Source organism: Diceros bicornis, chromosome 2 (genome assembly GCF_020826845.1).
Source record: "Diceros bicornis minor isolate mBicDic1 chromosome 2, mDicBic1.mat.cur, whole genome shotgun sequence".
In the NCBI taxonomy this organism is placed as follows: Eukaryota; Metazoa; Chordata; class Mammalia; order Perissodactyla; family Rhinocerotidae; genus Diceros; species Diceros bicornis.
Genome location: NC_080741.1, coordinates 82,758,726 through 82,771,740, shown reverse-complemented (window position 1 = coordinate 82,771,740; position 13,015 = coordinate 82,758,726). Strand labels below are relative to the sequence as shown.

Here is a 13,015-nt window from a genome sequence, read left to right as displayed (position 1 = left end):
AAAGCCAGGGCAGTATACAGGGGAAACAGTGATAACGTGCAGAGTGTGCAACCCCCCACCCAACCCCGCAATAACTTGGAAATAGAAAAACATCGTTTGAGTCAACTGCAGAAAAAATGTAATAAAACAGTCATGCACAGTCCCCAAGACAAGGCTGCAAGTAACCTTTTCAGAAATAGTGGCAAGATATCATCCTCAAAAGCCGCAGGTTAGATCAATAAGGCTCCGAGATGTTAAATAATTTGCCTCAAATCACACAGCAAAGCCAGCATGGAAACCCAGGTCTGACTCCGAAGCCCCACTTTTAAACATAAACACTATTAAACATAAGTCCTTGGTATCACTCAGACAGGTTGCCTATTGGTCATGGAAATACCAAACAGCAGTTTGAGAGGCAAAGTCTAGCAGTGACCACTGAAGCAGAGTCCAGGGAAAAGAGAACCGTGGTCCAAGAAGCCAGCTTTATGTACTGGTAGATCTGCCCTTATAGTGAAGGCAAGTCCTCCACCTAGCTATCCCGCCAACCCCAACCACTGTGACCACCCCTTCCAAACCCCCCTTTGGCTGGTGACTGGGCTTCCCAAAAGGCATGCCTCCAGGAGAGGGCTGGCTGATTGGCAACCATCCAGTCTGTTCTCATCAGGTTTTAGTGGCTCTGGACCCTGGGGGATGGATCTGTGACAAATGAGAGTTCTGGCAGGCTGAGCCAGGCGATGTCATCCTGTGAAGACTCAGTGAGCAGCTGCCATACTCTAGTGGACATCTAGCTTCACCGTGAGCACCTTTAACACTCACTGCAAAGCTAGAACACAGCCATGTGCCCCAGACGAGGGCACACCTAATTCTGCAAGGCAGGAGGGGGAGGTCACAGAGGTAATGTCACAAAGGGGATGACAGCTGCCCAAGGCGTCCCCACCTCCTCCTCCCTCACCATTACCTTGTCCTCTGCCTCGAGACCCCTTTGGCCATCTGGAAGAAATTCTTTTGAAAGCTCAGCTCAAAGGACAATCCTTCTGAAACTTTTCCTGACACCCTCTTCCATAAATATACCCCCTGTGGGCTCCCACAGACTTCCACTAGTGAATATGAAACATTTCAGTGCACCTGTTTCTTTACACAGCTCGATTTTCTACCAGCCTCTCAAGTCTCTCCAAGACAGGCGTAACGTCATCCCCCGTGTCTAGCACGATGGAAGTTATCAAACAGCTTGGATACTGGGCTGCTGGAAAGATGGGCTACTGTTAATTTAGTACCTGTATGGCAGGTACTGTGTCGGATTGTTTACTTAAGATTAAGAAACTGAGGCACAAGATATAAATAACTTGTTCAAATTCATCAGCACGAGTCAGGACTCAAACACAAGTGGTTTTTTTTTTTTTACTTCAAGGTGTCACCAAGAAGGTCTAGTGCTGTCCAACAGAATTTTCTATGATAGAAATGTTCTATATATGTACCATGTGGCATGGTATGCATTAGTCACTTGTACCTACTGAGCCCTTTGAAATGTCGCTGATGGGACTGAAGAACTGAATTTTAAACTTTATTTCATTGTAATAATTTAAATTTATATAGCCACATGTGGCTAGTGATTACTGTCTCAGCACAAGTAGAGGCAGAAGCCTTGGATTTGATGTCTACCTTCTTGCTCACTGGCAGATTTGGGGCAAGCTGCTGCATCTCATGGAACCTGTTTCCTTAGCCATGAAATGGGATCATTATTTTTCTGAGGTTACCTTTCAGCCCAAATGAGCTCATTATGTGAAAAAGACCAAAGCTCTGTTCAGGCAAAAAGAGCAGTTTCAGAAATGGGGGGTGCCCAGACTGCAATGGAGGTCTCTGGGTTGGGGCCCTTGGCAGGGATGTCAGGGACCAACCACGAGACTGCCTCTGGCCCAAGCACTAGCCACATGATCTTGGGGAAGAAAAAGCCCCACCTCCCTTCCTTTCACATATACACACAGAGCACAGACCTCATGCAGCCCCACCGGGGCAAGAAGAGACTTTAATTAGGGGAGGGAAGATCCACCAGAATAAGAAAAGGTACAGCGAGCGTGGGAGCAGAGGAGCCAGAGCAGGCGGGAGGGCCCAGAAAAGCTCTGGAGGACTCACCTCTCCACCTCTAGCACAGGCACTGCACTGACAGACAAGGCGAAACAGGGGCCCCTCTCAGCGGGGAGGGCACAAAGTGGACCCTGCAGCCAGAGGTTGCCGGGCTTTTGGGTCCCAGCTTCTAGGCGTAGCTAATGGCCTCTGGTTCAGCCCTTGTCCCCAACCAGTGCTGGGTGGCCATCTTTAGGCAGAGCTCAGGAAGCTGGCAGAGGGTCCCCACCACTTCTACTGGGCCCAAGGAGGCTTGGGAATAAGAGAGCAAGGGAGAGGAACTGGAGTCAGACACCTCCCTCCCTCCCCACCTGGGGTGGCTCGGGAGAGGAACAGTAGTCGCCTTCTGGCTCCAGGCCAGCCCAGACCCACAGCGACCAATAAGGTACAATCACTGGGACCAGTCACAGCTACTGGAGGTGGAGGTTGTTTGTTTAAAAAAAAAAAAAAAGACAAAAAGGTTACAGTCTCCTGCAAGCACAGAATTTAAGTTTCAAGACGTTAAAAAAAATCTGTCCCAGCCCAGGGGACTGAACATCAGAAGCCAGCCTGACCAGGCACGTGTGGCCTTGGGGCAGGTCCACTGCTGCTTTGTTGCCCAGCTAGCAAGCACTCCACCCCCCTCCCCATCTAATGCCCACCCCGACCCAGCTCCCCTCTGCTGCTGTGCCGCCGCCGCTGCCGCTCTGTGAAGTAACTCCAGGAGGCCTTTGCAGAGACACGGGGGAGTCTGAGGGGGAAGGCCACGAGATCCAGCCAGTGGTTTAAAACTGTCAAGAGAACCAAGAGGTGGTGAAGGGTGGTTATTACTGTATCCTGCTCTGGGGAGGTAGGCTGATCTGAGCTGCCACTGTGCTCAGATCTCTGAGGGGCAGGGTTGGGTCCCAGGACACCCTGTGGGCACAATCTTTCTAACTCAGCCAGCATTCAGCAGTGACCTCTGGAGCACTGGGTCTAAACCTAGCACTAGACAAGGCAGAGAAGTTAAGGGTGATGTGGGCTTTTCCACAGCTCCCCTTGGCCATATCATGGAGGCTGCTATAAAGCCCTCTCAGTGCCTTGCTTGGTGAACTCAGGCTGTCTTCTTTAGAGATGGGGTACTCACATCCAAGAGCTTGGGGACTCAGCGGGCCAAGGGCAGAGGGACCCAGGATCTGGTACTTTCTGTCAAGCTCTGAGTGGTCCTCCAACCAGGACAGGCCCTTGAAACATTTTCTGCTTCAAGTATTCCCTGTGGTGCCTATAAAGCCCTGGACATTTTATAGACCAGAGGCTGTGGACCAATGGCCCAAGGGCTGAACCCAGCCCAAAGATGAGCACTGTTTGGCCCACAGTGTTTAAAAGAATATGAATTAGGGCCGGCCCCGTGGCATAGCGGTGAAGTGCGCGCACTCCGCTGCTGGCGGCCTGGGGTTCGGATCCCAGGCGCACACTGATGCACTGCTTGTCAGGCCACGGTGTGGCGGTGTCCCACATAAAGTGGAAGAAGATGGGCATGGATGTTAGCTCAGGGCCAGTCTTCCTTAGCAAAAAGAAGAAGATTGGCATGGATGTTAGCTCAGGGCTGATCTTCCTCATTAATTATTAAATCAATCAATCAATAAAATATGAATTAGTTGGCAACCTTGAAAATATGGGATATGACACATACAAATCCAGATTTGGGGATTCTTCCCAAAAGCTGGAAGATGAAGCTATGACAGGCTGGAGCTGTGTGCTGGTGATCCTCTTCAGGTAAGCTGTGCGCTCACAAGGTCCCCACACAGCCCACATCACTCCCGTGCATTACCTGCCTGACCCTTGCATGTACCTTAGTGTGTGACCCCTGCCAGACGGCATGGTACTATCGTAGATCTTTTGAGTCTGAAAACCTAGCTGTAAGTCCTGGTTCCTCCACTTACTGGCTGAGGGACCTTGGGCAGGTGACTTAACTTCCAGAGCCCAGATGACTCATCTGTAAAACGGGGATAACACCTGACTCAAAGATTGTTTTAGATATTAAATGATATATGTGCATGTGCTTTTTTAGCTGTATAACTACAGAAATGCAATTATCATAATTAAATGATTGCTGACTGAATGAGCCAAATATTAAGTTGGGACAAGAACTATTTTTCTTCACAGTTGAATCTAGGGGCCTCCTAGTGCCCTGGCCTAAAACTTCGGTGCTATAAACCTGGAAAGCTTATTATGTACCAAGTGATATGCTTTATATTTATTTCATCATTTAATGCTCAATGACATTGAAAGGTACACATTAATTGTTTCCTCATTTCACAGCTGAGGAAACTGAAGCTTAGTTGAGAAGTTCAGTACATGCCCATGTAGGCAGTGAAGCCAGACACACACAGGTGGTCGGACCCCACAGCCCGTGTGATCTCAACAAGCATGCTACCCTGTGCGCGCACTACAGCTACTCTGCACGCTGGCTGCCCTCATTATAATTAAAGCCCAGGGGAAGCGGGTGTAAGTTCCATTTTTAGGAATCTGAGCTCCTTGGCTGGGTCTGTATGCACTGGTAGGAGTAAACACTAAATCTACCATCTAGGGATCACAGTCAGCTCTGAGTGGAACATGTCAACAAACCAAAGATTGTTTGGTAGAAGAAAAAAAAAGAGGCATGTCCTGAATATCTAAACAAGAACAACTGTGTCATCAGTTCATCAATGTAAACAATTTCTCTTCTTCAGAGGGCTGCAGTCCTTGTCAGTTAGGAATGCACAAACAATTGAAGAGGGATCTGGAGGACTTAAGCCATGAAAGTGATGGAAAACAGGTTGAAGAAATCATGACTTTAAGCCTGAGAAACAGATGCTGAAGGAAAATATTTAAGTATGCTTGAGAAGTGGAATTACACTATGATTAACTGTTCCATATTCCTAGAAAATTCACATGCGGATTTAACTTGCCTCACTGGGGAGTTTGAACTAGATATAGGGAAGAACTCTGTGTACATTTTAAGATGTAGAAATGAGCGTCTAAGGCTCCATGAGGGACTAAGAGAAGCCTCCCTCAGGCACTCAGATATGGAAAATGCACTGCAGCTCTCAAAGAGGAACCTCAGGTCCTCTAGCCCTAAGGCATCTCTCTGACCTGCCACCCACTAGGGGTCTTAGAGGCCTTACGAAATATTCATTCACACACTGTTGGCACCATTTTCCCATCAGATGCTAAGTTCTCAACACAAACCATGGCTCCTTCTACTTCTGGAAGGAAACCAGGAAGGCCACAACTTACATTCTTGAGGAACTCCTCAGCCACAATGCGCGCACGGGCATTGACCGACAGCTTCATCTCACTTATCTCCTTGTCGATCTCCTCCATGAAGTGGATTACAAAGTCCACCAACTTGTGTTTGTACATCTGCTCTGTGTGGAAGTTGGTGATCAGAAAACTAATGTCATACCCCTAGGGAATGAAGACAGTAGGGAGGAAGAAGAGAAGAAACAGGAGAGAATTAATGTCTCGGGGACACTTAGATGGCCATGTCCTCTACATTCATTCAGCCACATGCTTCCAGCTGGCTGTGACCTTCTCCCAAGCGACATGCCCTTCAGTCAACAGCCCACCTGCTCTGATGTGATGTCTATGTTGGATCCAAGTACATGAACCCAGTGGAGAATTCTGTGTCTGTTAGACATCTGTGGCACAAACAGCTGCATTCAGAATGAGTCAAGGGAGAGTGAAAGGACTTGAACTCTTGTTAGAGAAGAATCTAATCAAACAGGGAACATTTAGCCTGGAGAGAAGAGATGCTGTGGGAGAAGGATGGGACTGAGGTCTTTACCTATCAGTTGGGCTGCGTTTGGAAGAGCAATTTTATTTATTCTGGGTAGCCCCAGAGATTAGATCTAGGACCAGGAAAGAAATTTTAGCTCAGGATGAGGATGAGCTTGGCCAACATGTCTGATGAGTCTGACGAGGGTGCATGCTGCTCCGCATGGTAGTTTCTCAGTCACTGGGGATATTTCAAGTCAATCGCATGGGGTGTGTGTGAAGAAGACTCAGGTATAAAGTTAGGCAACAACTGAGCCAATGTCAACTGTGGCCTTGAGAGACTATGACTCAATTGGTGGCAGAGCTTAGAAAAGATTTCTGATTCACTGTACCCTTTCTGTCGCTTCCTAAACTGTAGGCTCTGGGAAGACGAGCAATGCGTCTCATCTTTTTTGTCTTTTCCATGGCTGAGATGCAACCAACTTCTCCTAAGCTTCTGATCCCCCTTACTCTCACTCCAGACAAGATGAGGCCAACTCAACTCAGGCAATGGGAGCCCTACAGCTAGAGAAGCAGCAATCTCAGTTCTGGAAACAATCCCAGGCCAGTGACAGTGGACTCAGTGGTAGAATCCTGGGTATTACAAACACATGGACCATGTGACCTCACCTCCACTGGTTTCCTTCGAAGGATAAAGAAGTTCTCTGCTCGCATCATCATGAAGCGCATGAACTTGTGGCATAAAATCTTCTCAATCTCATCAGCCTGGTGAGAGCAAAGGAGAAATGTGTTTCCTTAAAGCTGACACCCTATGCCAACATAAACCTGAAGCCTGGTCTTCTGACCCCAATTTCCCCCAGGCTCGCTGGAGGCAGTGGGGTTTGTACTGGGAGCAATCACTGCCTGAACTTTGAATTGTGGGGCACTTGGTTGCTAACTGAAAGGAGGGTCTACCACAGGAGAACCTTTCCAACTTAATGGGGCACTATCATGATCTCATCTTCCCCTCATTCCAGAGAGGTAATTCTGGCAAACCCGAGTCTTTTACCCACTCCTTTCAGAAACCATACCTATATTCCAAGCTGCCTTTCTCTTTCTCATTTCACTAATGCAGCATTTTCCAAAGCCTGTGATACATACCATCCAGGGCATCAGAGATAACCTTAGGTGATCTCCGTTTTAATAACACTGAACATCAAACAATCCCCAAAGTTTCTCCCTGCTGAACTCTCAATATTTCTAAAGGAAGAATTTTGCAGCTGGGTGCTGGAATGCCCTTACCACTCTCCAACACTTGTTACTCTCCCCTTTTAACAAAGAGAGGAGGCCCCAGGGTTAGAGCTTTCTGTAGGCAACAACATCTAGTCTGAACTTAGTAACATTGTTCTGTTTTCATTGTATTTCTTTTTTAGAGTTGTCCTCCATTTGACAAGTGATACTGTTTTTCCACTTATGGCATAAAGTTTTTCCAGCAAATTTAAGTAAAAGGAAATAAGTCAATTTAAAGAAATCTCTTAGGGGCCAGCCTGGTGGCGTAGTGGTTAAGTTCATGCACTCTGCTTCGGTGGCCTAGGGTTCGCAGGTTCAGATCCCAGGCTCAGGACGTATGCACTGCTTATCAGGCCATGCTGTGGCAGGCATCCCACACATAAAGTAGAGGAAGATGGGCACGGATGTTAGCCCAGGGCCAATCTTCCTCAGCAAAAAGAGGAGGACTGGCAACAGATGTTAGCTCAGGGCTAATCTTCCTCACACACACACAAAAGAAATCTATTAAGTAAGTAACTGTCCAGGTGGTGTGTGTGTGTGTGTGTATATATATACACACGTACATACATGGCAAGAATTATGGGAATGGTAGGAATGTCAGACATTTGTGAAACACTGTCTGAGGAAGGACAAGAAATTACCCTTTTTTTTTTTTTTTTGTGAGGAGATCAGCCCTGTGCTAACATCTGCCAATCCTCCTCTTTTTTTGCTGAGGAAGACGGCCCTGGGCTAACATCTGTGCCCATCTTCCTCCACTTTATATGGGACGCCGCCACAGCATGGCTTGCCAAGCAGTGCGTCGGTGCGCGCCCGGGATCCGAACCAGCGAACCCCGGGCCGCCGCAGCGGAGCGCGCGCACTTAACCGCTTGCGCCACCGGGCCGGCCCCAAGAAATTACCCTTTTGTACCCTAAATCTCACTCTCAGAGTTTATGGCTATCAAATTGGTAATGGTATTATTGATTTTTCTGAACTAGACTTATTCTTCATTCCTTAGGAATGGTTCTATGACCTGACAACAAACTGGCCCATGGCCTTGGTTGCTCCATTTCCTGCCTTCTAATCCAGAGTAAGGCCTAAAAGATGGGGTTGCTCTCTATTCTACCGACTTGCTGAGTTTGGCAAACCATTTCCTGGTTACGTTCAAGGAAATAGAGCCTGGGTTTCCTTGCACCCTGAATCTGGCACGCTGATCTCTCAGACAGAGACCCCAGGCCTCCTGGGGAGGCAGGGGCTCCGTGGTGAGCTCACCTGTTTCACAGCAATGCTGACCCGGACAGAGTTGATGGAGCCCTCAATCAGTACCTTTTCCTTCTCATTCCTGCTGATGGTCACGGGTTGTAACAGGAGCTCTTTGCTACTCCTGAAAACACAATGTCACAGAGGCCTCTGTACAATAGAGGAATAGAATGCTCAGGGAGACCTCATAGCAGGTCCTCAAGTCACCATCTGAGACCACAGAGTCCAAGGAATAGGGGACTCACAAGCAGGGGTGCTCCAACATGGGGGCCAGCTAGTGTGTTCTCCAGTGAAAAGAGCACAAGCTCTGCAGGCAGGGTGAAAAGGTTTTGAAATCCAGCCTCCTCTGTTACTTTCCTCGGGCAAATTACCCTGTTGGAATCTCAATTTCCTCAGCTGTAAAATGACTCTGATTCCTATTTCACTGGCGAGGACTGAGAGAGATCAAAAAGGTCAAGCGTCTAACAGCATGCCTGGCACATGGTAGGAGCTTTACAAATGATAGCTCTTATTTTAATAACTACAGGCAAACCCATATACCATTTAGAGAATGAGAAGAAAGAGACTGCCTTAGATAAAATCGAACATAGTCTGGCTTCCTTTAATTATAAATTCAGAATGATTCATTTATTCACTAAGTGATTCACTAAGACCCCTCTCAGCTCAGTTCCCTCTGATCCCTAGATATCTGTAATGGTAGTTAACCGTGGTGGTGGTGTCTGTGAGCTGTTATCCTTTTAAAATGCCTAATGGAAATCACATATGTTGACTAGTAAAACACAGCACATCTAACATCTCATCAGTTTTAAAAAATTCCAATCATATCAACTTAGTGTAGTAACACTGCTTATCTCAGGTATGTATAACCCAGATTAAATTTTATAGGGGAAAAAGAATAATTTATTTACAAAACATAAACCAGATAACACAAAATAATCCAAAATATGGAATATCTGGAGTAGGGGATGACACAATCCAGGTTAGTGAGGGGAAAAAATCCCTGATCTTAAATTAGAAAAGGAGGGAAATGACATCTCAGATAACTAAATTCTCCGTCCTCTCCTTAACCTTCCAGTGGGTTCAATAATGCCACAGGAGATCCTTCACAAACGGCCCTGCTCTGAGAAGTCATACCTTGTGTCAAGCAATCTTTGCTCCAGGGTAGCTTCTCCTCTGGGTTTTGTCCTATCAACCCACTGACCCTATTTTCTGAACTCCAAATTGGGAACTACTGTTTCTCTGGCAGCAAGACAGAATACATGAGCTGTAACTGTCCTGACAACTCCAGGACAGAGGCTCATGGCACCCTCTAGACAACAGCCATCTCTGGGTGCTGCACTCATCACCCCCACCCTGACCTTTTCCTTCCCTACCTGACTTCCACCTCTGGCTTGTTGTGTCGTTCTACGACCTGGGAGGAGAAATTCTCCAGGCAGAGGGCAGCCTGCAGCGTGGCCCGCACGGCACTCAGGTAGGGGCGGAGAGTGGCAGTCTGTAGGAAAAACCCCAAGGGAGGATCAGCATCTGTCTCACCAAAGCCACTGGCCCCCTACTCCAGCTCACATAGGAGCCAGGCAGTATGGAGGGTGCCCAGCTCTCAGACAACACAGTGAACAGAACAGACTAGGCCTTCAAAGTGTCTTTCATTCAAAGTCTAGAGCAGTGATTCTCAAGGGGACGATTTTGTCTGCCAGCGGACATTTGGCAACATCGAGACATTTTTCACTGTCATGACTTAGGGGGAGAGGTGCTACTGGCATGGAGTAGAGTCCAGGCATACCACTAAACATCCCTCAACACACAACAAAGAATTATTCAGCTCCAAATAGTGCTGAAGTTGAGAAACTCTGGTCTAGAGGCATACAGGTGAATGACTATCCTCCATCAGTCTTTTGAGCCAACAAATGGCTAAGTCCACTGTATGCCAGGCACTGAGCTAGGTGCCGGAAATTCAAAGATGATTAAGACCATCTCTACCCTTAAACAGCTCAAGTAGGAGGAGACAGAGAAAATAACTATGATATAAAGAAGGATGACATGTGAAATAATTAGATTTACAAGTTATATCTGCAGAAGAAATTGGTTTTGATTTGAAGATAGAAATAGGATTAGGTGAATTTTACAATGAGAAGCAGCAGAATAAGGCCATTCCCAGTAGAGAGATCAGCTTCTAGCTACACTGGCCTATCTTCAGTTCCTTTAATCAGCCAAGTTCTTTCTCACCTGAGGGCTTTAAGCATGCTGAACCATCAATCTGCAGGCTTTTCTCCCCTCTCTTTGCCTAAGTCATCCTTCAGATCTTGGCTTATTCAGGAAAGGCCTCTTCCTTCCCCAAAGAGGCCTTTCTTAACTTCCCTCTTCATAGCATTTATTATAATTTATAATGACACACCCTTCATACATCTTTAGTAAAGTGATTTCTCCTTCACTCCTAGACTGTAAGCCTCATGGTCAACAGACCATGTCTATTTTATTCAAATCTACATATGCTGCACCTAGCTCAGTCACTACCTAACATATAATGTCTTACCCAGTTTCTGCAGAATGAACGAATGAACGAAAGAACTTAAGGTTAGAATTACATAAAAGGGCATTAAGAGTTCCAGAAGCAGTAATGAGTACACTGTTGCTGTATATGGGAAGCATTTTAGATTCAACAGATAAGGCTGCAATGGCAGCCTGAAGATTCATGGGGAATCTCAAATGCCAGGCTACTGAGTGTAGCTTTTCTTTTAAGATGGTAAGGAACTGCTGGGGCTTTTTGAAGAGGAAGTTACACGACTAGAGCTACATGGTGACTCTGTGGAGAATGGACTGGAGAGGGAAGTGAGACATAAGGCAGAGAGGGCTATTTAAGGAGCGCTGATGAGAGCCTGGACAGGGGCAGTGGAAAGGACAAACAGAGGGGATCACAGGGGTTGTCCAGCATAATGGAATCCAAAAACAACTCCCAACAAACTATGGTCCATCCATACAATGAAATACTACTCAGTGATAAAAAGGAATAACTACTGATACACACAACATGCATGGATTGCAAATGCACTATGGTAAGAAGCCACACTAAAAAGTCTACATACTGAAGAATTCCATTTATATGACAATCTGGAAAAAACAAAACTATAGGGGGAAAAAAATCAGTGGTTGCTTGAGGGGCAGGGAGGACTGATTACAAAGGGATTTGAAACTTTTTGAGGTGATGGAAATATTCTTGATCTTGATGGTAACAGTGGTTACATGACTGTATTTGTCAAAATTCACAGAAGGTAAACCTGAAAAGGGTGAATTTTAGGTGGGCAGCCCAGTGACCCCCGCCCTTTCACAAATAAAACAGACACAGTCTCATGTAATACCTCAACAAACTTGATCTTTAAAAAATCAAGAGGCATGGCCTCAATTGGAAAAAAAGAATATCCCAGGTTTCTAGCTGGGTTAAGAGGACACAAAGCCAGAATAAGGGACATAGCAGGAAGAGCGATTAGGAGAAAAGGTGACTTTTGACCTGGAGGTCTCATTTCAGGCTGTCTTCAAGATATCCAGGCAAACCTTGAAAGAGACCTAGGAAAGCAGACTCAGGAGTCACCAGAATACACAAGGTCATTAAAGTCGGAAAACTAGTTAGCTATCAATAGGGAGACTGTAAAGAAGACGAAGGTGTTGAGCCAAAGTCTCAACTCCCAGGAACACTGACATTTATCAAACAGCAGGATTTCCAGGAAGGGAGGGATCAGCAGTATCAGAGCTTACATGCTACAGTAAGGCTGACACGATTGAGTTCTGACCAGGAAGGGGACGGGGTGGAGGCGGCATAAAAGAAATCTTTCAGCAAGGTACAAGCAAGGCTGGGGGCAACAAGAAGAGTAGGATAATTAAATGCGGACGCTTCCCTTGGGAAACTGCGGGGTCAAGTGGGCAGGAGACGACAGGGCAGTGTATCTAGTGCAGTTCTACTCTGGGTGGAGAGGCGGCTCTACTACGTGCCTCAGCAGCCCTACTACGGGCTACGAGACCTACTACACGCCTTCGAGGCGCTACCACAAGCCTAAGGAGCTCCGCTTCCGGTTTCCTCCATGCCTCAGGAGTACTCCCGACTCGCTTCGAAAGCCAGACCACGAAGCCGCAAAGCCTGGTGCTTACGAGGGCGTCCCCCGCTCGCCCCTTCCTCACTTCGGCCCCCGCCCCACCCTCTTTCTCCCAGCCTCATCGTGGCCCCACATCCCCAAGCATCCCTCGGCCCCGGGCCTCTCCGCTGCAAAGCTGCATCTCCCCCAGACCCAGACTCCTGAGGAAGAACAGCGAGGGTCCCTGGCCCGGGGTCCGGCTCTCTCACCATCGCGGGCGCTGGCTGGGCCGGAAAGCGGAAGTGCGGAAGTGGCCAGCCCCGCGACGCCTGCCGTTTCGCGAGAAGCGCAGCCGCAGTCTCCTCCCGGACTTCCGGACGGTACCATCTGTGCTCCGAGCGGGGGAAAAAGAGCCTAGGAACACTTGGTCCCTCGGAAGTTTTCCCGCCAGGACTGTCTTGGTAGTTTTAGACTCCTGAAGTTTCACCTTGCTACTCAAGCTCCTCCCGTTATCCATGCAGCTCTCGCTTGTGACTTTGGCCTTCTCGTCGTCTTTGCCGCTTTCTTCCCCCATAGTCATGTAATGGTGCAGCCAGCCTCAGGTTGAGTACCATAATAGGACAAGGCGA

The 13,015-nt window shown here is 47.5% G+C and overlaps 1 protein-coding gene across 1 annotated transcript; it reads right to left on the bottom strand.

The window, feature by feature from the left end:
• Positions 1–1,971: 1,971 nt before the first annotated feature.
• ARPC4 (actin related protein 2/3 complex subunit 4) lies at positions 1,972–12,853 on the bottom strand. Its single transcript, XM_058564486.1, has 6 exons — positions 12,656–12,853; positions 9,699–9,817; positions 8,338–8,449; positions 6,487–6,582; positions 5,338–5,508; positions 1,972–2,870 (listed from the first exon to the last, which is right to left on the bottom strand). The coding sequence occupies exons 1-6, from the start codon at positions 12,656–12,658 to the stop codon at positions 2,865–2,867; spliced, it is 507 nt and encodes a 168-aa protein (XP_058420469.1). The 5' UTR covers positions 12,659–12,853; the 3' UTR covers positions 1,972–2,864.
• Between the last annotated feature and the right edge of the window lie 162 nt (positions 12,854–13,015).

What these genes read in the sequence shown, in the direction of transcription:
- ARPC4 (XM_058564486.1), bottom strand. An exon ending in TCAGCATTGCTGTGAAACAG is followed by an intron (nt 6,583 to 8,337) that starts GTGAGCTCACCA and finishes TGCTCTCACCAG; the next exon opens with GCTGATGAGATTGAGAAGAT. An exon ending in TTCGAAGGAAACCAGTGGAG is followed by an intron (nt 5,509 to 6,486) that starts GTGAGGTCACAT and finishes TTCATTCCCTAG; the next exon opens with GGGTATGACATTAGTTTTCT.